Here is a 26,206-nt window from a genome sequence, read left to right as displayed (position 1 = left end):
AAAGCCACTACCTCCTTTTGATTTGCAAGCGTGGTACTGTGGAGGTTGATGGCAGTTACTCATAATCTAGAAAATGTAATCTGATTTTGTATTTTTATTTGAAGATTTTAAGAAAAAAAGATGCTGTAACCTAATCATGCCATAATCCAGGTGACATCTGTACTAGGCAGAAACCTGTTGTTATTCTCCTGTCTAGCTGCTATTGCTGAGAATGACAAAGTAGTGAAATTACTTTTCCCATTATTACTTCCAGACACTCTGGCAATGGTTTGTTGACTCTAATAAACCTTCAGACAAAGCTGTCAGCAAAGGAAATGGCAGAAGGAGAGCAAGGAAAAGCCTCTTCAACGATAAATGCATCTAAGAGTTTGGTATAAGCTTGTACAGTTTCTGATAAAATTTAATGTGAGTGCTTCAAAATTTTCTCTAATGCTGCATTTGAATTCCAAAGAGAAAAATGTATTATATCAGGCTACATTACCATGATTTTGATGAACATAAACATATTATTAGATTAAAGAATGAGACATCTTACCTGCAATCGTATTAAGGAACATCAAATATTCGAAGTTTGAAATTTCCCTTCTTTGCCAGCGCTGAGTCATATTGGAAGATTTATAAAGCTGTCGAGGAGTGGCCAATGATATCCTCCTAGCAATTAAGCATAGCATAACAAACATAGTCTCTTTAATTCTTAATTTTAAAAAATCCAGTATTAACTAATATATTAGTTTGGTAATCAATATAAAATAATTTATGGTTTATCATTCTTAGATGAATTAGAAAATATATTTTAATTGTAGAAATTAGCAATATTTGAGAATTCCATTATGGAGAAGATACACTTAATTACTCAGTATAAAACAATTTGAAAGCAACCTTACTTGTAAAATCATAGCTGCAAATGAGCATTTTACAAATCAACAAGAAAAAAAAGTAAAACTATACTTAAGATAAATCAAGTAGTTTTTAAACAATACAGCAAATCTGCTCCATGTCAACGAGGTAGGTAGACAGGTAGTCAGGTAACTGCTTACATGCATTTGACTTAATGTCTGTCAATGAACATTTTAGACTTGCCTTCACACACAGAGTGTGCACACACGCACAGCATCTGCCTGTACAATATCCCTGCAATGGTGTAAAATATAAACAACCGGGAACTTTGAAAAAATGCATGAGTCCAGAAGAAGGGACATAGGAACAGCCTAAGGGAATAAACCATGATAATTCGTCCAAATTATGAAACTTTCCAGGTTCAACATGTTCATCTAAAAATAATGAAAGCCGTTGTTTAGAAAAGTATGATAAAGCTATTGGGTTTTTAAACTGATTGACAGGGGTTCTCAAACTTTTTCAATTCATGGCACCCTTAGTATCTCCATAATTTTTCATAGTGCTCCTTGGCCAAGAGAAATATCTTACAATTGTGTTTATTAAGTAGTTAGCTCTAAACAACTCAATAAATATTTAACATCTCAACAACTGAGTAGCTGTTTGAAAACACAATACTCATAAACTTAAAGAGAAATATTTATATTTCATTCTTAAATAACCACATTTACTAATGGGGTGTGTATGTCTGTTGGACACTGCACAACTTCTGAAACCTTGGAATCAGATCTGACACCATCACATTCATTTCCTGTTCCACACTGATTTTTCATGTGGCTCTTGTTTTTGAAAACAGTAGCCACCAAACACCAGTTTCTCAGAGGTGTCACTGAAAAAAATGCAGCCCTAACTAATCATTCTAAGTTGAAACTTGGAACTAACTCGAGCAAATACTTTGTGTGGTATCTGACAAATGTTGCTGTTTTTCCCTAAAAAATTAACAAATGCCCTGCAGTACCCCTGGGAATTCACTGTGATATCTCAGAACGCCTTGGTGTTCAGTTTGGGAACAGACTTAAGGCTATTTCTGTTACTCATGGATTATTAACATGAGTATTCACATGGAATCTTAATAGGCATTGTCTTGTACATAGCACAAAAGATTATCAAAATATCTCTTGCAGAGTATCTCTTGCAAAGATATTTTCCGCATTTTATGGTAGATAAGAGTGCCATTCTGCTTGAGTAGTGTTATTCATTCTTTCAACCAATATTTATTGAATTCTTAGTAAGTGTGAGGCTTGCGTATTGTTACCCAGTTAAGTGACAGGTTTAAGCCTAGATGCAGGGTCTCCCCATTGCCACTTGGTACTTCTAAGGATGTATATCTAGGGAAGTATATAAAACTGAGTCTGTAAGAATATTATTAGGAAACTAATAATTAGTTGAGCTTTTGGGGGGAAAACAAACCAAGGACAACAAAATGATGTTTAAAGATAGAATGGCATTATGAATTACAGAGAGACCAAAACTACTGAACCGCTCTTTTGTTTTCAGTTTTCTTATAGAGAATGATCTTCCAGCTGGGCATGGTGGCTCTTGCCTGTAATCCCAGCACTTTGGGAGGCTGAAGTGGGTGGATTGCTTGAGTCCAGGAGTTCGAGACCAGCCTGGACAACATGGTGAAACCCCGTCTCTACAAAAAATACAAAAATTAGCTGGGTGTGGTGGCATATGTCTGTATTCCCAGCTACTTGGGAAGCTGAGGTGGGAGGATCTGCTGAGTCTGGGGACATCAAGGCTGTGGTGAGCTGACATCATGCCACTGCACTCCAGTCTGGGTGACATAGTGAGACCTTGTCTCAAAAAAAAAAAAAAAAAAAAGAATGATCTTCCAAATGTCAAAAAGAGACCAAATGTGGTTAAAGGGGAAACAATACTCATAATAGGTAAGAAATATAGTAAAAGAGCTTCTGATTGTTTTAAATGAATTCCGGTCCAGACAAGTCAAAGAATACTGAGGGAAATTATACATGCCATATAGAAACCTCTATTAGTAATCTTTCAGGAATCATTGAGAAATATGCCAGAAGACAGATTACTCTTAAAAAGGAAAAAGTTAGACCCATTCGTAAGTTCTTAATGTCAATTCCTGAGTAAATTCTTAAATTGATGACTAAACAAATAGTATGTAAGCACTTGGGAAAGGAAGTAATGATTATTATGAGTCAGCTTAGATTCAATAAGAACAAGTCTTGCAGAACTAACCTCATTTTCTTTGATAGATGAAATGCATTTTTCTTTGACCTGTATTTTATATAAGTGCTTCATTATCTACTAATATCTTAGTTTAATCTTGTCATTCTACTAGCAAATATCTTGAGCATGTGTATACATGTCAGTGAATTGGTCTTACACTGTAAGCTTAAAGAGAATAGATTAAGTTGCAATACAACGTAACCCTAGCTGAATAGCACTTTAAACGCACTGCTGCAATTAGGCACTGTGTTAGGTTCTGTAGATCAAAGGATAAATCAAACACAGTCCCCGTCTTTCAAATGTCTGTAGCCTATTTAAGGGAAGATAGACAAAGATTAGTTTTCCTTTCCATCCATACAGTGCTGTGCAACAATTCTCAAGGACATAACAATCTGTGTGGTAGACACTGTGGTATCTACCTAAAGCCAATCTCCCTTTGTTCCTCATCCACAGAAATCTTCTTTTGTTCATGTAAGAGCTGGCAAAGAAGGCCGGGCGCAGTGGCTCATGCCTGTAATCCCAGCACTTTGGGAGGCTGAGGCGGGCGGATCACGAGGTAGGGGATCGAGACCACCCTGGCTAACACGGTGAAACCCCGTCTCTACTAAAAATACAAAAAAATTAGCCAGGTGTGGTGGTGACGGCGCCTGTAGTCCCAGCTACTCAGGAGGCTGAGGCAGGAGAATGGCGTGAACCTGGGAGGCGGGGCTTGCAGTGAGCCGAGATCGTGCCACTGCACTCCAGACTGGGCCACAGAGCGAGACTCCGTCTCCCTCCAACCCCCCTCAATAAAAAAACACAAAAAAACAAGAGCTGGCAAAGAATCAGTGGCATCTTTTCCCATAAAACCTAGGGAATGACTGGGCTAAGCCAACGGAACTCACACCTCTCTGGCGGTGATTGTTTTAGGAATGGGAAGGTGACTGTATTCTGGCCAAAGGGACTTGAGATAAAGATTGCTCTAGGCTTCTGAGAAATACATTCCTTCCTAAAACAGAGAAGCTTGAAGAGAAATCCTTTGTGTCTTTTTCCTACTGTAATGCAGTTGTGTGAAGATGTAGTAGCTGGAGAAGCAGTGGTGATTTTGCCAATACAAAGCCAATAGAGTTCTGACATCACTGAACCTCTGAACCAATACCGGCAGCACCTTAACTCCAGATCTTTTATATTAAACACACACACACACCAAAATACCCCTATTGTTTAAGTCATTTTCAGTCAGGTATTCAGTTATTTGGAGCCAAAAACAGACAAACTGATATCAGCAATATGAATAACTACTGATTACGTTTTCTACTTACATTAGTATCTTTTAATAATATAAGATTTCAAAATGATTCCTCTAAAATACCAAGATGAAAATCTAGGAAATGTGGTTACCAGTATACCATAATTAATGACTATTAGACTTAATAAACTCTAAGGGTTTTATTGCTTTAATGAAGAAGCATTTATACATGGCATTTATAAAAACATTTATATGCTATTACATAGCAATTAATCATTTATGATCTTGAGGCTTTTGCTGTTTCCTGTAAGATTTTAACAAGCAAGAATGTCTTAACTATATGCTAGCTATGATATGCAATCAAGTTTTTTACTTTCTTATTTATATGTATTAAATAAAAATCTGCCCTAACCATTCTGTCATTCTCAAAATAGCTATTTTCATAATCTCTATCCCTACAAATAACCTTCAGAGAAAGAAAATTCTTTGGTCTCTGAAATAATTACAATGTTATAACCACATTTACATTGCTGTAATATTGAGATTGAAATATGTTAACAAGCCATAGATAATATGTAATATGATATAATTACCTGGCTTGTGGCAAACCATAGCTGGTCCCTACTCCAACCCGAGGCAAGCTATAGACAACTTTTTTTACTGTTGCTTGATCAGGGAAATTAAACATAACTGAGGCTGTGGTAAGAAGAAAAAAACAGGGTTTAGAAAACCACAGGAAAGTTAGCCATCAATTTTACAAGTCATCTTCAAGTGCCTATCATGATTTATTTGTAAAGGTAATGGATCTTCATGAAAAATCAGCTTTCAGTATAACTTTATCCATGAGAAACAAATGGGTTCACATTTCAAACAAATTCATTCTTTTTTATTTTTTAAAAAGAATTTATGTTTGTTTAAGCTAGAGCGTATCAGAAATACAGTGGGAAAAATCAAGACATTATCATACCATGTAAATGAATAATACGTAAATATGAGCACATTTTCTTTCAAAATATTTAAGGGGACTTACTTCGGTTTGCCATAAATACTTCCAAAGCAGTGTTTTGTAGAAGGTAACGTCTTGAAAATACAGCTCGTATCTCGCTGAACATCCATTTTCCGTGAAGTCCCTCAGTGTATGCAAGAACCTAAAATAAACAGTTTAAAGGGAAGTGTCAATCAATAAAATATGGATTTCAGATCTTCTCTGACAGTATCTTAGTAAAAGTCAGAAAACTAGAAATGAATTCACTGTCTGTCACAACGCTGTCAATAATTTGATACTGTGTATTTGCAAAATTTCTGCCTTTCTAAATTGTCTCAGTTGGGTCTTGAGGAAAAGAAGGAGTAGAAAAACATATTCAAAGAGACTCTGTGACTTAAAACCAAAAATATATGATCACTTTTCGTTCTTGTATATAATTAATTGGACCAGGTGACCACCTGTGAGACATATATTGTTGGTTCTTTCCACTATCCTTTCTCCCCTTTCTTCCTTGCTTAATGGCAGCCCAGCTACCCCCAAAGTGTCCATATGGTCCACCCCAGGCAAAGGATCATGATTGGTTTAATCCAGGGGTCAGCAAACTTTTCTGTAAAAGGCTGGAGAGTAAATATATTCAGTCTTTGCAGGCTATACGGTCTCAGTTGCAACTACTCAGTTTTGCCATTGTAACATGAAAGGAGCCATAGACAATGTGTAAATAAAGGGGTATGGAGGTGTTCCAACAAAATTTTATTTACAACAAGTATGAGCTGAATTTGGCCCCCAGGACAGAGTTTCGCTGACCCATGGTCTAAGCCAATCATGACAATGTTATTCCCTGCTTCCCCACATTCCCTTGTAACTTTGTGGAAGGACATTAGGCCAAGCACTGGTTAATGAGATCAAAACCAAAAGCAGTTGAGGATGTTTGAGAAAAGCTGATGAAATGAGTCATAGGTAGCTGGCATACCACTTTGCCCTTCCTGCTTGAATGGAGATGTGATAGCTGAAACTGTAGCAGCAATTGTGTAACTATGAGAGGAAGGCCAAGGTTGGCTCTAATACTGAGCTACTGAAACAATCACAGCAACTATCCATATCTGGACTTCTGGTTACCATGTATATAATCTATATTTGATTAAGCTACTGTCCTCAAATCTACAACAAGCACATTCCTTCCTGATACACCAATGTGTATTAACAATTCATAGGGACTTTTCTGCTTGCTTTGGTATACTATACTGCACTTATATTTGCTTTGGTGGAAATGAAAACAGTTACTGAGTTTTACATATATTATATTCATTTTACATATATTATATTCATATATACATTTGAAAACAAGTTATGAAGTTTCTTTTTACATTTCCTTTCTCTAGGAAATATAATAAAATATATAAGTGTATAATATTTTGGTCTTTATTTTTCGAAAATCCCATTTTGTAACCCTTATTTCAGTTTTTATCTTTCTCTAGACATTGAAAGGTTTTTGGAGGCAGTCAGATGTCTATTTAAATCCTGAAACATTTTGGAGCCATTCAGACTCCTACTTAACTCTCAGCTCTGCTATTTACCAACTACAGTATTTTGAAAAACAATTATTTGACTCCATCTGGTTTTCGTCATCTGAAAAACAGTGATAGTGATGCCTGGGAATGGTTAGTTTAAGCAGAGACAAAGAATATACAGTATATGACCCTGGCTATTAAGTTCCATTGATGAATTGATATCTCCTTGTTGTTGAGCATCAGGTGACAATTGGTTTTTGGTTTCTAAATGCAAAACAACTTCTTGTATATTTCACAAAAGGGTTATAGTGATTTGCCACAATTTATACTTATACATTGTTAGTTGGCTATAATGGTTTCCATATTTGATTTTCATAGACCAGGGATAGTGACACAGGATTAACTCTTTTTTTTTTTTTTTGGTCAAGTAGGAAACATTTTAAGACAAAACAGCCACAACAACAAAATCTATCTTCAAATATAATCATTATTTCACTAAGGTGCTAAAAATATTATGGCCATTTGAAAACCCAAACAGTAAAGTGAATATAATATCAGAAAAAATGATAGGTCTTCCCATGAAAGTTGTGTTGGCACCCTTATACCAATAGCGTTATGTCAGAAAGATACCTGTATCTATATTTCTAGGTTCAGATATATCGATATCTCACATGTGTATATACACACATAGTCATATTTTGACCTATTTTTCCTTCTGGAGCTATGGTGCAATGACAATTTGACCAAGCTTTTCTTTCCATTAAGGATGTTATCAGTTTTTATGTTAGTTATAGCAAGCAGGTAGCTCCAAAAAGCATGTTAGTTTGACTCCTTAAGTGCATCATGTAAAACTGTATTTTATAAACTGTGCCAATTATTCATTTATGGCCTTCCATCTGCAAATTCACCCTTAATCCCTTGCTCTGTGAAAATGAACCTGTGTCCTTAAAATACTTTTCCTTTGCTACCTGGCATAGCATTAAACTTTGTCAGGAAAGGGCACTGAAGAGAGCGCACAGGAGGAAGGGTTTCCTCTTCTCTGTTCTGGTGTGCTCACTTGGCAGGCGCCTGTTCTCCAGCACTTGGCTCCTGGGACGCATGATGCTCCCAGCACCCAGTGACCAGCAGTTTCCTCAGTACTTCCCTCACCCTGAGCCGTTTTGTAGCAGAGTGCTTCTGTTGGGACACCTCCCATAAATGGCTTCATCAATTCCCTCTTTTTTTACTTTTGAGACAGAGTCTCACTCTGTTACCCAGACTGGAGTTCAATGGCATGATCTTGGCTCACTGAAATCTCCACCTCCTGGGTTCAAGCGATTCTCCTGCCTCAGCCTCTTAAGTAGCTGGAATTACAGGCACACGCCACTACCACTCAGCTTATTTTTGTACCTTTAGTAGAGACGGGGTTTCACACCATGTTGGCCAGGCTGGTGTCGAACTCCTAACCTCAAATGATCCACCTGACTCGGCCTCCCAAAGTGCTGGGATTACAGGTGTGAGCCACCATGCCTGGCCAATATTCTTTAGAGTTATCTTTATTTCTTACTAGCCAGTCCCTTGTTACTCAATCTCCTGGCATAACTTATATTATAATTATATTACACTTTTCCTGTCTAAATTGCCCTCTGATTCCTCTCCCCTGACTGGATCCCAGCTAATACACAAACTCAGTTTTCCTATCATTCTCTTAGCTACAGCCTGGGACCATAATGGTCCTAGGGACCCACTGCAGCAAGCAAAAAGGAACCTAAGATCAGTAAAGCTTAAACACAAAGAGGACAGGGAGAGATAACAAAATTAAAAGAAAATGATTTTGCTAGTAGCTTCTAAATGGCTTAGGAAGCAAACTCTGAAAGACAGATCCAAAGGTCCAAAGCTATTTTGAACAATGGCAGCATCATTTAAATAAGTGTACAGCCCTTACCAAAGGGGACATGGGAAGAAAAATTATTTTTATATACGCTCTTATATGCTTTTCAAAAAATCTGCCTAATTACTTTACAATAACCCATGTTATATTTGAGCATCTGAAATCCTAAAACGGCTGATGAAAGACAATGGTCTGAGCCAGACACAATTCCCTGCTAGGAAAAGCCAACAGAGCCTAGGGCCATTTTCTTTTCTTTTCTTTTTTTAATAGCAAACCACCTCCTGCTTTCCCTGCTTGTTTCCTTCAAGATTGATCACGGAGTAAGATTATCCTAAAATTTTTTTATTTAAAAAGAGTTTCGTTCCATAATACATTTTTATTTAAAACATTTTTAGATCTACTCCTCTCAGCTGCCTTTTCTGACACGCAATTTAAGAGTTATCATGTAACTCTCTCTTTTTTTTTTTTTTTTTTTTTGTGATGGAGTCTCATTCTGTTGGCCACGCTGGAGTGCAATGATGTCATCTCCTCTCATGCAACTTCCGCCTCCCAGGTTCAAGCGATTCTCCCACCTCAGCCTTCTGAGTAGCTGGAACTATAGGGGCGCGCCAACACAACCAGCTAATTTTTATATTTTTAGTAGAGACGAGGTTTTGCCACATTGGCCAGGATGGTCTTGAATGCCTGACCTCAAGCGATCCGCCCACCTTGGCCTCCCAAAGTGTTGGGATTACAGGCGTGAGTCACAACACCCAGCCTATCTTATCACTGTTTTAATTCTGCATATGAAAATGATTAATTTTCTTCTTTGTTTTTCATCTGTCCCCTCCCTGTGACATGGAATAGAGAATAGGACTCTCATCTATCCTATTTACTGTTCGATACACAGTGCCTAAAACAGTGTCTGGCACATATGTGCTCCATATACATTTGTTTGTTTAATAAATCACAATGGGAAACTGATAGAAATAGTACATATGGGGCAGGTTCTAAAGAAATCGTACAAAGTGCGTGCGTTTTTGACTCCTTTGTTAAACCCAAAGAAGCTCTCTCCAGATGTGGCCTTCAGACTTCTCATGTTTATGTCCTAATGGTATAGTCCACCAAACACCCCTGCTGACTTTAATCAAGAACCAAAACAATAATCTAAATACAGCTGGTTTCTCTTTTTTAGTAGTTTAATTTGCACTACCATGGAACTTTCGACTGGGTTAGATCCCATTCTGAGAAGACACTACCCTTTACAAAAAAGGATTCCTCGACTCCAGAGGAGTTATGGAAGGGCTTTAGGCTAAGCAATTTTGACTTCATATTATGGACTTCTGTCTCTCACATGGGAAAATGTATACTAAGGTATGTCAAAGAATATCATTTGGAACCCCTTCTTGAGCATCAATTTGGTTTCTGGTAAACAATTTAAAACATTTTTGTAGTAACATTAGCACAGGCTGGAAAATAATGCAAAAACGAATGAATTGTTAAGATAAAACACTGCTACTCAGATAAATGTGGTTACTGTGGCTTCCTTGGACTATATCCCAAGGCTCCATTACCCTGTTCTGCTCACAGGCACTGGGAAAGTCCTGAAGCTTAGCAGGAAGGTGGCAGAGTGAGATTTGAGGTACAGCACTAGGAAAGCATGTGGCGGGTACAGTGGAATGCTGTGGGATGGGGGCAGAATGACTGGAGGGGATGCTACTTCAGGCAAATGATGAGTTAATCAATCTGTATACATCTCATAAATGTAAAGGAATATCAATCACAGTCAATTAAATACTGAGTTTATGGTACGTTTCTATAGAAATCTGGGCATCAAGCCCAGGTCTGAAATACGGCCTGATACTATAAAATTGTCTTTTTTATTTATACCTTTACTGGTTACATAATTTTCTATAAGTTTAAGGACATTCTATAATAATTCTTTCAGTTTGTTTTTTATTATAGTCCAAGATATTTTTCTAAGTCATTTAAGTACTTTCATGTATACTTGAGGTTTATGGTTTTGTTTTCTTTCTTAAGCCAAGCTTCCCATATCATCTAGCTTGTGCCTGCCTGTTTCTTCAAATTATTTAATATACAATGAAATCTAATCAACAAATATGATCCCATCCAGCTTCATTTTTGAGAACTGAATAAACATAATTTTTGATATATCATATAGATCATAAGCATGAATATTAAAGCATCTTGACCCCAAATCTTATGGAACTTTGTGATTTTCTTACGTGACAACTGATACTGAGCTAACTGCTTAAAATCCAAAAGAAGTGAAGGGAGAGAGTTCACGCCAGCCTCATGCCCTGAGATCTGCCCCTTTCACTTACGAATTTTAGTTCACTTATGAACTAAAGTACATAGAAGGTAAGGTACATAGAAAGTAATACAATACAAATATCACAGAAATCCCTTGTAAACCACCGACCCAAATATGTGCTTAAAACATATTATCTGATGATCACGTTGAAAAATACAAGGCTGCTGTGCACTCATGTGTATCAGACATGTATATGTTGTCAGAAACATGTAAATGACTGTCAAATCACAGATGAAAAAAGTTTTATCTTTTTTTCTTTTTAAGGAAGCTAAATATTGTGCAACCTAAAAAAGTACTTGTTTAGTGATAGCTTTGCTGATCTCAAATCATCTAATACATATATTAGCACAAGTATTACAATTTTTTTCTTTGAATACGAAAAAAAATCTAAATTTTGTTTCCAGTTGAATTTCCTGTTACAAATTGATGAAAATGCTACAGACGGCTGTGCAAACCCTTTTCAGAGTTCCTAAGGTTGTCACATTCAATCCACACTTGCAGTTTCAACAGTTTCATTAAAGGGCTTGTTGTGGTGCAATTTAAAGTCACAAATCCCTATTACTTTTATAATTTCATATAAATTTGGAATTTGTGGCAATGGCTCAGGATTATAGCAAATACATTCAAGAAGAATAGTTCAAAAGAAATTTCAGGTCTACACTGATCACCCATGCTCTTTGTAAACTGTCAGCTGGATGGAGAGGATCCCAAGGCCCTGAAGGAAAGTCCATCTACAAGGTAGGAGAGGCTTGACTTCCAAAATGACCACTTGGAAGACCATGTCTGACGGATACCTGCTGTGTGGCACATGCGGTGACGATGTGCGGAGCAGCTACGGAACACTCCCTTCCCCCCTCTCACCACACGTCTTAGTGATGCTATTTCCCTACCAAAGACGTGGAGAAACGTAAGATAGTACTGGTTCTCTTTCCATCTCCTTTTTCACATTGCCATTCTACCACTTAAAAAATAAAATAAAAAATGGTATTTCTCTGTGGTGTATTGATTGGGGTATAAGATCTGTTGAGGGGTAGGAGCATCAAATGGGATGATTCAAAATACCTGATGGAGGCATTGCAAAGTGAATGTTTCCAGTGACTGGACTAAAAAAAAAAATCCTTTTGCAAGTCAGATGTTTTCCCAATTCTTTACTTTCAAAGAGAAGTTGGATCTAAATGGGCTGTCAATTGAGAGAGAATTAAAAATAACTTCTGACAATAGATCCTTACATGATTTCTAGCACACAACTTGGAAGGACTAGAAAACACTGAATAACGGCCGGGGGCGGTGGCTGAAGCCTGTAATCCCAGCACTTTGGGAGGCCGAGGCGGGCGGATCACGAGGTCAGGAGATCGAGACCATCCTGGCTAACACAGTGAAACCCCGTCTCTACTAAAAATACAAAAAAAAATTAGCCGGGCGTGGTAGCAGGCGCCTGTAGTCCCAGCTACTTGGGAGGCTGAGGCAGGAGAATGGCGTGAACCCGGGAGGCAGAGCTTGCAGTGAGCCGAGATCGCGCCACTGCACTCCCGCCTGGGCGACAGAGCGAGACTCTGTTAAAAAAAAAAAAAAAGAAAAAAAGAAAACATTGAATAACATTGTCTATAATACATCTTCGACATCCTATTTACTTATGTGAACAAGATTTTTCAATACCTCTATAAAAAAGAAAGTTATAAGTAGCTCTAATATTGATTCCTATATTGTTCTAGCAATAAATAATATTCATATGTGCATGTGTTAACTATTCATCTCATTAAGAGATGAATTTCTAATATAATTTCAGTTTTTATGCTTAATTATTTTTCAAAGTTCACAATATATGCTGTTGTATGACTGTATGCTGATAATATTTGTAACAATTTATTTCAGAATAAAAATTTTAAATACTTAGAATGTTATGGTCTTAGGAACCTAAAAAACTAAAGCTTTAATCAGTAAGGATATACACTTTTTGCAGAGTAGTATAATATAGTGATCAAAAAAGACTCACAAGCACAAATATTTTAGATTAGGTAAATCTGGGGGAAGAAATTGACAGGAAGTATGAGTTCAAAGAGAGAAATTATATAAAATGTTCATTTGAAAAAACAGCTTATTTGTATATCTTAAAACAGATGATAGTAATCAAATCACTATTCTACTTTATTTATTTTATTCTACTGGATATATCTGAAAAGTAATATAAAAATTTTATTTTCAAATAGTAATACTTAGAACATACTGGATATCACATCTTTTTAAAATATTTAAACTTATGGAAAATTTTAATTGTTAACTTAAACGTGCAATGTGGTATAGAGCTTTATAAAATTCTTTTACAAAATTGGTGAAGAAAAGTTAGAGAACAACTGCTATAGACGACTCCTACACAATAAAGAAATCTTCAAATATCTGGCAGAAGAGTTTCACTTTAGCTTTTTACTCAATTAATAATGAATACTATCATCAAAATAAAAATGTCAAGGGCAGGCACTATAGTTAGTAAAATGTAATATGGACCAAAAGATTGATCAAAGAACCAAATCACTCCATAAAACTTATATGGAAAATAGTTAATCCTGATGAAAACAATTCAGTAATATAAAACTGAAAATGGGAAAAGTTGGAAATGGCTTAACTGTGAGGCAAACAAAAATGATCAAGAAATGAAGCTGGAAAAATGAAGGTTTCCAGAAAATACACCCTTAATGAAAATTAAACAATGCTGCTATAACGGTTATTATAAACACAGCTATTATAAAAACAGCCATTATTGGTACATGGACATATGGGTATACAGTGGGGGGGTCAAAACATCCTACAGTTGGGGGAAATATAGGCAGCCCATCCATGGAGAACTTTTGATTTAATAATCTTGACTTTTTCTCTAATTCATCAATTTATAGACCTGCTTATCTTAGACTTAAGGCTTCCCCTGGGTCTTCCTCTTTTACTAGCTGTGAGACCTCAGGCAAGTTCGTTAATTTTTGATGTTTTGGTTTTCTTATCTAAAGATGGTGAAAAATAATGGTACCTAACTTCATGGGGTCATTGTGAGATTGAATGAGATATTAACAGTTCTTTTCAAAAAATGCTCAGCACAGTGCCTGGCACACAGGAAATGCTTAACAAATGTTAGCCTACTACTGCAATTACTCCCTACCTTTTTGTGCATGTGTACAGACACACACACACACACACACATACACACACACACACACACCCCCCATGCAGACCTCTGGTTCTAATCTTTGTTGATGACATCACCAAAACAGATGTAGAAAATCTGGACCACAGCATATAACCTTTTACTGAACTAAAAGCCACATTTATTGTTTCTTTAGTGGTAGTTTGTATCCTAGACATTACTGGAATCATAGTACTCAACTCTTAACTACGAAGCCCAGCTATTGGGGACACGAGCTACCAGTCTCATTATTAGTAGTGATAAACTGTAAGAAGGCTTCTTCTTTTATAAACAGCCCATAACTAGGTCAGCTCTTTTCTACCAAGTGTTCTCATGGTTTATCAATTTTATTTCTCTTCAGTTACTTTCATTTAACAAATATTTATCAACTGACCATTTTGAACCAATGGTGAACAGGAGAAGCAGAGTCCCTGATTTCTAGGAGTTCACAGTTTGGTGGAAAATCACAAGTAATGGGAAAAGGCAGGGGAGTGGGGAAAAAGGAAGTACCAAGCAGAAGGAACAACACATATGTAAACATGTATGTAAAGATACATAAACACAGTCCTGGGTGGGGGGCAATGGACCCAGACTGTGTGCGCATATATTGTAAGAAGCACAGAGGTGAAAAATAAAATTAGAACAAAAAGGGTGAGTGGGCAGCAGGATGTGGGGCTAGATCTCACAACTCACATTAGAGTTTGGACTCTGGTCTGAGAATAATGGAGAGTCACTACAAGATTTTTAACAAAGCAAGAGGTGAGACAATGAAACTGGCACTTTAGAAATCACTGCTGTGGCTGCAAGGTAGACACTATTTGTGCTACAGAAGTGCAATACTGTTCCAGATCTATGTAAATGGTATTTTATACTCATTGGTTAAGAACCAGGAACTACTCAAAAGAGTATTATTTGTATTTCTCCAATAGCATCTCTTACATTGGGGCAGGTCCTTTTAAATTGATCTATCTTATTACATACATCCTCTAAAAAATGAACTTAATGAGGATAGAGACTGAGTTGTATTCTATTTTTGTATTCCTTATAGAACTTGCACAGAGAAGGAACTCAATTTTTGTTGAGTAAAATATTTTAAAATTAAATTTACAAACAAACTGAGTTGCAGCTGGAGTCCTCTGTGTCTACTTCACCTTCAAACACATACTCTTAAATCATGGCAAAACTCTCAAAACTAAAAATGATACCGGCACAGTTGCTTCATTTTTGTCCTACTCATCAATGTTCTCATGTGTAAATACTGTATCTTTGGCTGTGTTTCCTCATTTTCTCAAATTTGGCATACTCTAAAATCTTTCCTTTTTCTCTCTGCTATTATTTTACAAAGGGATGAGGTGGGAAGACCAGAACTCTATATTACTGAAAATAAATGAATTTCTAGTTTCCAGTATTTCGTTTCTATACTGAAAACATTAACTTCTCTTTGTATTATTCTGCATACTGATAATTTTTAAACTAGTTATATTTGTATGTCTTCTCTCTATAGACTTATTGATTTTCTTCTATTTCAGATCATTTGGAGTTCTGGGTTAGAGGTTTTTGTTTTAACTAATTTTGTAGTAGGGTCTGATTTTACAAATATTATGAATTGTCAAGACACATTATTTTCTCTTTTTAAAGATATTTCATATTACAATTTTAGATATAGCCAGAATGAAACAAGATTACAGGGTAGAGTTGCAGTAATCATTGTTGCAATAGTCAAATATGACTTAATTAAAAACATTTTTTCCCTAGTTAACATTTCTTTATGCTAACCTGAAGAAAACTACATATATTACAAATACTAGTGCACTTTTTGATTTTAATCCATTACAGCTTTGAACATTTTTTTAAAATTTGCATCCTAATGTCATGGAAATCAAAATCATAGTACAATGTATGCCTATGAAGCATATATACTATGGTACGTAGTAGGTATTTTAAAAGTGGCAAATGTTACTATTAATAGTAGTATAAAATTCCCTATTTAGCAAAAATGTGCATTCTTCCTAGCTCTTAAATTCTAACAATCGTGAACACTTTTCAGCTCCCCAGTGTGCCATGTCCTGTCACACTCCTGTGCCCCTGCAAATGATATTTCTTCTGACTGGCAGATTCCTTCTGATTTTGTTCTTCTGATTAACTTCTATATGACTAATGATTAAGCTAGGAGACCCTGCTGCTCCTACTGGGAACCCTGTACCCACCTTTTTATAATATTTACCAAACTATAATTGTTGGTTGACTTCTTGGTGTCTCCCACTAACCTACCGACTCACAGAGGGCAGGAATTCTGTGTATCTCTGCATTCTTCATACTTAGCACAGAGCCTAGCACATAGCAGTGATTTAACACACTAATGAATTATGAATACTTTTCTTGATTTTTATTTAGTAATAAACATGTGCAGAAAAGTTATTAATCTACATGGTCTATAATGATTAAAACCAGCCATATTAAAATATTCCAGAGTGATTTCCAGTTTGTTACGGACTGGACAGAACATGGGTGATGCCCTCTTTGGAAAAGCTCCTTTGTACCATGTTTATTACCAATGATGCCACCACCCTGGATTGAACCAGGATGAGTACTAACATTAAAAGTACACGTTGAGCATCTCTAATCTGGAAACACAAAACCCAAAATGTTCAAAAATCAGAAACTTTTTGAATGCTAACATGAGGACACAGGTAGAAAATTCCACGTCTGACCTCACGTGACAGGTCACAGTCATAACGCAAGTATGCGACGCACTGTTTATTCAGTGCCTCACGGTGGTTACTGTACAACGTCTTACCTTCTAATCAAAACCCATGGTAGGTAGAGACTAAAGCCCGCGTCGTCTGTTATTGCTGCTGTTTAACAGCTGATCCAGGTATTCTGTGATGTTACCGTGCTGCTTAGTTACACTGAACACATTGTTTTTACACGGTGTTAATAGTGTGTCATATTTTTTACTGTTATGTGCTTACATATGAATAAGTGTAAGAAAATGACTGCTTATCAGTAGCATATAAATTCAGTTTCAAGAATGATAATGATGCCAAATAACCACAGACTGTCCACATGGGTGGTTGAGGTAGTGACACCTTTGCTTTCTGATATAGTTCAACGCACAAACTTTGTTCCATGCACAAAAGTATTTAAGATATATTGTATACAATTACCTTCAGGCTACATGTATAAGGTATATATGAAACATAAACAAATTTCATTTTCAGACCTGGGTCCCATCCCCAAGATGTCTCATTATATATAGATACAAAATGTGAAAAAATTCAAAATTTGGAACACTTCTGATCCCAAGCATTTGCGACAAGGGATACTCCACCTGTGGTTATCTAAGTAGGGTAACTACAGTCTGTGGTTATGAAAACCATCAGAGCCATGCTATCATGAATTTAGCTGGCTGGTCCAATCAGAGGATCTCTCTTAAGATTTGAATTCAAGATATTCAGAGACAGCCCGAACAGGACAGTGGGAAGAAGCCAGAACACAGTGAGAAAGCAGTCAGCAGAAATCATAAGGCAGCAGGAGTTCCGAGGAAGCAGAGCCAACAACAAAAGAGATAGGTTGGGGTTAGTGGTGCACGCAACAGGTCTCCTGCTCCAGATGAATCAGGTTCCACTTTGCCCTTGAGGTCAAGCCACACTGGCCTTTGTTCAGTCCCTTGCTACATACCATGTTGTTTGCTGTCACAGAGCCAATGCACATATTCTTCCCTCTCCGGAAATATCCTCCCGTTTGCCGAGTTCACTGCTACTCATCTTCGAGGTCTCTTTTTGCTTCTATTTTTGCACTGACCTCCCTAGCTAGGTAAAAATCACCCTATCTTATGCTCTCATAGCACCTATATGAGACAAGTTCTCTTCACAGCACTTACGACAAATGTAATTTTGCAAATTCATTGTATAACTTCATTTTTTAATGTAATCTCCTCCACTAGACTATAAGCTTTTTGACCAGTTTTTTCTTCTCATTACTGTATCTCTAGTACTTAGCACATTGCCTGGTATGTTGTAGAAATTCAGTAAAAAAATCTGTTGAATGACTGAATTAAAGGGTATATATAGACTCTGATTTCTGATTTTGTTCTTCTGATTAACTTCTACTAATGATTCAGCTAGGAGACCCTGTATATATACAGTTATTCTGTAGTAGCAGAAGTATAAACAGAGTAATTGGTGCTATGTCAATGAGTGTCTATCTATGATTGAGGGAGACAGAAAAAAGTGGTTTATTGGAGCTGAAAAAAAAATTCCAGTTTTTCAGAAGTCCTAATCAAAATTTACCATTTGTACTTTACTATGCTTTCTTAAAAGAAACTCTACAGTAGACACTACTGCTTACTTATTCGGAAACCATTCCACTCCTCCTACCCCCACCCCACCTCCCTGCCCCGTTTCCCTGATTGACACAACTCTGATCATATTCAGGTATTGACTTCTCTTACATCACTTCCGAGCCAGTACACACTGACCCCGTGGCCAGTTCCAGGGGTATATAAGATTCAGAAAAGTTTCCACGTGCTGTGAGGGAGCCAGTGGAAGAGATGCTCTCTCATTCCTTTGAATGTTTCTGAGCTTATGTTGATTTTTTTGAAGTGTTGGAGCCACATTGCTATCAGTATAAGAATTAGGACAAACCAAGGATCACTGAGTAAAGACAGGCAATGCACTTGGGTTCTTGACAGCATCCATGACTAGCTGAATCAACCTTGGAGACCACCAGAATCCAGGACTGTCTGTCTGTCTGTCTGTCTGTCTGTCTGTCTGTCTATCTATCTATCTATCTATCTATCTACCTACCTACCTATGATCTATTTATCTATTTTTAATGAAGCCAGTTTAGAGTGTCTGTTATTTGCAGCTGATGATTTTCTGATATAAAGTGTTATTATCAGACGTTAGTTTCATGTCTCTGTTCTTTAAAGAAGGAAAAAAACATGACCAATACCCACATATACAGGAACTCTATGTATTAGCTGTTCAACTTTCTGTAAACTTAAACTGTTCTAAAAAAGTAAAGTCTATTGGAATTAAAAAAAATGCAGATATCAAACATTTCCACACTTTATGTTCTAGAATAACTTCTCCCCCTTGTCTACCCAGTAAATTTCTATGATGTATTAAAAACTTACTGCTCATAAAAGCATTTATTCAAAAAATATTGACCATTTATCAAGTATCTTCCAGGTAGGTAGTAGGCTCATCGGGGACCAGAAAGAAAAGATGAATGTGAATTCTTTTTCAGGTTTTAAAGACTTTTCTTTTTCAGTGACAATTAGCAACTGAAAGCTATCATAAAACATGAGTTCAGCGTTTGTGAAGCATATTTTCACTTGAAAACCCGAGTGCCCCTGGGTATTCACAGGTGCTTGCTTCGGGGTCATGAGAATTGATTTTTCTTTGTCTTAAAGCTAGAGCTCCCTCAGCATCACCGTCTCCTGAAGAGAAGTGGTAGAATGAAACATAACCTCACGCAAGGAAATTTGCATTTTGGAAGTCCTTTTGATTGGGTCTATTTTAATGTGTATCTACCTAATATAGTATGAATGTTACCCTTGCCACATTCCCTCATCCTACCAGTATGCAGCAACAAGTGTGTACTTTACTAGCACTTAGTTTTGTAGACTAAAGTAATTTTTTATATATCTGTATGCCATGCTGTAGTAGAAAGAACTTGGACTTCGATGATGACACACAGACTCTAAAGTCTGTGTAACTTCAGGAAAGTTTCCCAGTATACTTGAGACACAATTTCCCTTATATAAAATGGGAACAATTACATCTACTTTGCAGGGTTGCTGTGAGTATTAAATGAAGTAACACAGCAAGTATCAAGTGGAGAGGTGAGCAGAAAGGCTGTGCTACATAGATGTGTTGAACAAGTGAATTCACAATCCTCCCCACCCAGACCTTAGTGAACCCTCAGTCAGCAGTGATGGGAGCAGTCTCTGCCTTGACCTCAGCCCTGATCCTTTTCAATGCACTTTATTCTCTGATCCAATCTCGGTTTTGTGTGTCACATTGCTCCAATCAGCTCTGATTATTTCCTGGAATTTGTTCTTACATACTACTTACTACAGTTTTGAGTGTTCTGTCTTCTGCATTTGAAGTTTAACATAAAAAGCAAAACAAAACAAAAAACACTTTAAAACACCTTAGTGCTTCAACTACACAATGTACCTACTCAATTTCCCATGGTATTTTTGCTTCTGTTGCCAGTTTTCTACATTAGAAAAATTCTACATTAGAGGAAAATTAGCTCTTCAAGAAATGCAACTCAGTTTAACTGTAAATAGCCCAGTAAATGCCCCTTGCTGGCAAATGAGTATCTTTCACAAATATCTATAATCGGGTAAAAAGATTATTTAGAGATCATCCGACTGGCAGGCAATGAAAACAGTATTTCCAGGGTTAAATATAACCTAAAAGTTTCTTCTGCATTTCTGGAATGCCCTAGGATTATTTTTTTCTCTTCCACTGATTTTTTATTCTTTCTTTGTAAAGCTATTTGAAGCAAAATACCACTTTGCTGAAAATTTGTCTTTTATTTGTTTCATTTGAATATCATGAGCAAGTTCTCTGATCCTAGACCAAGCCTGTTGGCATAACACATCATTTGTTTATCAAACAAAAATTTAGGCAGTATGTACTAGGATCCAGATATTGTGCTAGGTGATGGGATACATTGTGAACAAGACAGAGATGGCCCCTCCTTTCATGGAGCCCAGCTTTTCTATTTGTGTCTTTATCTGTAAGATGGATAGGATGATACTATTTTACTGGGTTGTTGAAAGAATTAAATGAGCTACAGTACGTAAAGTTCTTATCTCAGGAGTTTCCACGGTAATTACAGAGGTCACGTGTCTACAGGCAAGGGCTGTCCAGAGCACTCACTGCAGAAAGGATGAACTAGAATGGGGATTTTAACTTAGCCCTCAATAGATGGCAGCTCTAATGAGGAATGTGATGCCATTGAGAGCACTGGAGGAAGGTGGTTGTAAGATTAAAACTGCATTTGCAAAGAGCACTCTGGAAGCAGTACGGAGAATGACTTGGAATGAGGCTAAACTATAAATCTGAATGAAGCCAGTAGGAAGTAGAGGAAGTCTGACTTAAGAGAGTTGCAGCAGGTAGGAAGAGGGAAGGAAGAACAGACAGTTCGGAGACAGATAGGGCTGCAGTGTTTTGTTTTGTGCTGAGGTAAAGGTATGAAAGGAGTCTCGAGGGTTTCTGACTCCAGTGGCTAGGGGTTTTCTGCTATTTCCTAGGTTTAGGATTACTGGCAGATTTACAAGTATTGTGAAAAAGATAAGAAGTTCAGTCCAGACTTTAGATATGGCAGTCACTCTGTTTGTTATCACTCATATAAACATGAACTTCCACAAAGAAAATGTGTTAACAATAAAAACGATTAACCTATCGACACCCGACAACTTTAAAGGAATGATAACCAGTGAATAAAATACAAATTAAAATATCTAGTGTTATTAAAGCTTTGTTCTCCACTGATAATATAAATAAACCTAATATTATTTTCTCCATATATAGAGGTTATTTCTGTGTTTCAGTCAAAACCCCACTTTAATGTGGAATGTTTTCCCTGGTGGTCAGTATAGTGCGTGGCACACAGCAAGTACTCAATGAATGCAGCTTCGTGGAGTGCCAGTGTATGCTTCTCCAATATGCATATTTAGTAAATAAATAAAAATATATACTAGAGACATCCACATTGGCAAACTAATTTATAAAGGATGCAGCCCTTCTGGTTTAGAATTCTATATAGTAAATAGAGTGTTAATATATGTAGCTAATTATATTATAAGAAATGAGCTAGAATTTGAGGTAACAGAGCAGTTGATTTATGCTAGAGAAGAAAGATTCTTCCTGGGTATGTAGGTAAATTAAAAAAAATTCTTATCCTCAAAACAAATGACACTAATATTTAGGAGGAAATTTCACTGAGGAATGAGAAATTAATCTAGGTTGGAAGCAGTGAGAAAGGGTCATATCTAAATGTGTATGTAATTTTCATAATACGCATTATAAATTGTTATGTTAACTAATATGGAAAAATAACATGCATAAGACAAACAATGCTATTTAAATAATCCCGTCCCACAGACATTGAGAGGGTAACATTTTCCTTTTAAAAAAGCTCAAATAGATAAATCACAGAAAATAGTAAAAATGGCTTTTACTTGACTGAAAACATGCTTAAGTTGATTCATTGTTGGAGAAAGAACATTATATGAAAATACTATATTTTTAATCTATCAGATAGGTAAAAATCCGAAAGTTTGCTAATACTGAGTTTACTGTCAGAAAAACAAGTTCTCACTACATTGCTAGTGGGCTCACAAATAATAAAACATATCAAGAAAATTTTGGCAGCATCTATCCAAATTTTATTTCTATATACCCTTTGACCTGGTGATTTTATTTCTATGAATTTATGCTGTGAATATACTCCCAGAAAAGCAAGATGAAATGTGTACCAGATCACTCACTGCAGCATTGTTTATAATAAGTTATGCACATGACTATTTAGAATAAGAAAGTAAATCTCAACAAATTACTAGTGTCTCAGAAATTAGGTTCTATTCTTCTGAGATCTTTTAAGGTAACCTAGTAAACTGAAACCACTGCACAATTTATTGACAACTCCCATCATCCCCAAGGCCTGAAGAGTAAGGGGCCCTGATGCTGAAGATTCATTAGCTTTACAGTCAATCTACTTCTGGTACTAGAAGTATCTAGAATGATGCATAGACTCACTAATTTCTAATTATTGTTATATTTTACTTAACTTCTAAACATGTTTTTTTTTTTTAAAAAAGAGATAATAATTTCCTTTATCATACCGTAACTAAGCTTTTTGACTGCACAATCAAAATATTTAATACTTAATTATAATTAACATTGTGATTTGATGTCATTTTTATTATTACTAGAATATTTGATGTATGTTCAACATTATATTTCAAAATATTTAAAAAGCTCTTTGAATACACGTGGAAAAATACCCCTTTACCTTCCCATTAAAAACAAATAAAGGGTTAATGGTTTCTCTGTTAAGGATTGATATGACTGTATTCAGCTGCTCTGAACCAGCTTTCCCTGAAAGGTACTTTTCATGTGATGAAGAAAAGATATTTTAATGCATTTTGGAATAAAAATTGTAGCCACTAATAAATGACGATGAATCTAAGCATTAAAATGAAATTCAATGATAAATCGAAGCTAAATACAAACTATACTTCCTTCAACTTTTTAGCTCCAAAATAGGGTCTTACAAAGCTGTATTAAAAAAGGAAGTTTAATATATAATAGCTGACAATTTCAAGCTAATCCCTACTCTACTTTCTATGTCTTTTATGAGCCGCCAAAGCAAAGTCCAACAGACAGCATAAGATGAATCTCAGGTCCAGTACAAGCTTTTCAAGCCTAATCAAATGGGTGTAAAAACATATATAAAAAGATGAAAGCGCTTTGCTTTTACATATGGCAAAATAAATCAGTGAGAAGCTGAAAAAAGAAGTGAGATGTTCCATAGGGGCAGGTTAAGTCTGATGCTAATGCTTACTTAAAATGGTGACAGTCTGGAGTAGGAAAGCCTTGCTGGGCTGCTTTAATTTCTCCCTGGAATAGCTCTCTCCCAACCTTCTGCAGCACATCAAAGTCTCTGGAGCTCAATTAAAATTGGATTATATTGAAATGCTCTATCTATGGGAACTGTGTGCTCACTAACACTTTTCTCTCAGTAATATTCCAGATGACAGTTGCCCATCCCAATTTAAACAGTTGTCATAGAGACGGGGAACTAAAGCAGTGAAAGCTAACAATACAAAGGAAAGGTAAGGGCTAGGATTTCTGTGAATGAGGAATTTGATTTTTTTCAGCAACACTAATTATTACACCAATGACAAAGCACATGAGACATAAACATTATTATATTTTGTATCTTTACATGTGAAAGGAAATATAGCTAACAGCAGCACTAAGATTATTTAGACAAATATGATCAGATGTGTTCTATATGGGCATGGTCTATCTACTAAAAATTAAGATAAAATGTTTCTCTTAATGGAAAGCAGCTATCAGCAACTATGATAGTAGAGAGACTAAGGCGAGTCTCTAAGGCACAGATGTCAACAGCTACTTTTTAATTACAGGTGCAACCCAGAAGAATAATTTCTTGGCTGAATATTTTTCTTTTCTTTCCAATACTATATTCTAAAAGTTTGAATTTGGGGTTGAGAATGATAAATCATGACTCTGTAGAAATGTATGTTTCCAATGCACTCCATTTTTGGCACATCTAGTTAGCCTTAAAGGGGCCCTATCATTGACAAAGAAGCATATTTCTAAATTTGATTTTTGAATTTATTTCTGGCTTTAATTAGCAAGTATTCTACAGTCTTCTGTAATTTCTCTTTCTGACATCAAAGCCTATGAACACAGGCAGAAAACTCTGTCAGCTTCCTAAAAGCTCAAGAATGAAGATAGCTTAAATTTCTGGCAGTTCTAAAGAGCAGTGTATTTGACAGTGTAGACTGTTAGTAATGATCCTATGTTTTCATGTAGATGGCATGTTTCTGGCACCATAAAAACTCTTAACCTTTCTTGTAATTGGCTTATCACAAGTCCCAAGGTTGTTTTTCCTCCGTTGTGCAGATCACCATGGAAATAGATTAAGTATTGCTATTTTATGAAGTATTACACTATTGTTTCTTTTAAGCCCTCAGTAACGGTGGTTCTTTTTCTCTTGGGAAGACTATGTTAGGATTTTGAACAAGGCAGAGAGCACAAAGTGCAGGCCAAAGGGGAAGGAAACAAAAATGTGTCAGAAAATCTAAAAACTGCACAGATCAAAATTTGTCACGACAAGGCCCTGGTTTAAACCAACAAGAAGGGCCCCTACAGCTTGGGCTTTGACAAAGCACAGACTTTTTATTTATTTATTTATTTATTTTTAGCCCAGCTGTAGAAAACACCATCTAATGAACCTGTCTGGGGCGGCTGTCCCCATCCTGTCAGGCATGTCAGGAAATGACAAGCACTGGGGACAGGCCGCCGCCAGTCATAGACAGGCCTGCCAGCTGGAGGGTTGAGCCCCAATCTAATCACACCACTAGAAAATAACTTTCACGCTTGCAGCTTGACAGGATGGACTTGAGGAAAAAAAATTAGGATTGGAAACAATGCTTTTTGTTTCAATCACATATTATTTTTACACAGTAATTAAAAAGAATCTATGGACACACGCGATCCATGTTACTTCGTATTAATGCAACCAAGTGTAAATGTCATCATTACAGAAAAACAGATATAAAGGTTACTTTGATACTATGAACACAGAGTAAAGAAACATAGACCAGTTCCATCTCTTTCCAAAGAGAAGCCACATCACATTGGAAATTTAATATTGTTTTCAATTCAGCTTATTGATATTTGAATTCCTTATCTTCAAAAACAATCCTCTAGTAAAGATTACCGGGTAGCAGTAGTGCTAATTTTATTTCCCATATTCTAAGGACAAATATGTGTAAAGAGAATAATGGTACAAAATGAGTATTTTCACATGGCAATAACGAATTTTCTGCCTTTTGTGATGCTGGGAAAAATGTACCATTATAAATAAATAAAACCCACTGAGGACATGACAACTTGGGCCGTGTCTATATAACTTGACACGAGGGACTAGAGAGTGAAAGGTTGGAATAAAAACCACATTCTAATGAAATAACTTCTGTGAATTAGATGGTTATTTCAGCATCATATAGATACATCAGAGTATGACTCTGTTCTATTTACATGTCTTTCAAAGTAAAGTTATATGTAATATGCATAGGTTGATTGTTTACTATATGCCCACATATAAAATGCTAATTATATACTAAAATGTACTTTCTAGTACACTTTAGTATTTTTCACTAACATTTTCCATAGGGTAACTACTGGCATTGGCACTGAAACCAAGAGAGCCAAGCACAATGCTCCATGTGTGTCAGTGTACACAAGTGCACAGCAT

At 36.3% G+C, this 26,206-nt stretch overlaps 1 protein-coding gene across 9 annotated transcripts in view; it reads right to left on the bottom strand.

The window, feature by feature from the left end:
- NBEA (neurobeachin) overlaps positions 1-26,206 on the bottom strand; it is a 742,365-nt gene that overhangs the window by 132,255 nt on the left and 583,904 nt on the right. For all 9 annotated transcript variants that reach the window (XM_028837519.2, XM_028837523.2, XM_028837524.2 and 6 more), the window contains 3 exons: positions 5,352-5,469; positions 4,915-5,017; positions 536-651 (listed from right to left, as the gene is read on the bottom strand). In XM_028837519.2, the coding sequence (XP_028693352.1) occupies positions 536-651; positions 4,915-5,017; positions 5,352-5,469 (337 nt within the window). The remainder of the gene's footprint in view (positions 1-535; positions 652-4,914; positions 5,018-5,351; positions 5,470-26,206) is intronic.

Source organism: Macaca mulatta, chromosome 17 (genome assembly GCF_049350105.2).
Source record: "Macaca mulatta isolate MMU2019108-1 chromosome 17, T2T-MMU8v2.0, whole genome shotgun sequence".
In the NCBI taxonomy this organism is placed as follows: Eukaryota; Metazoa; Chordata; class Mammalia; order Primates; family Cercopithecidae; genus Macaca; species Macaca mulatta.
This window is presented reverse-complemented; position numbering and strand designations above follow the sequence as displayed.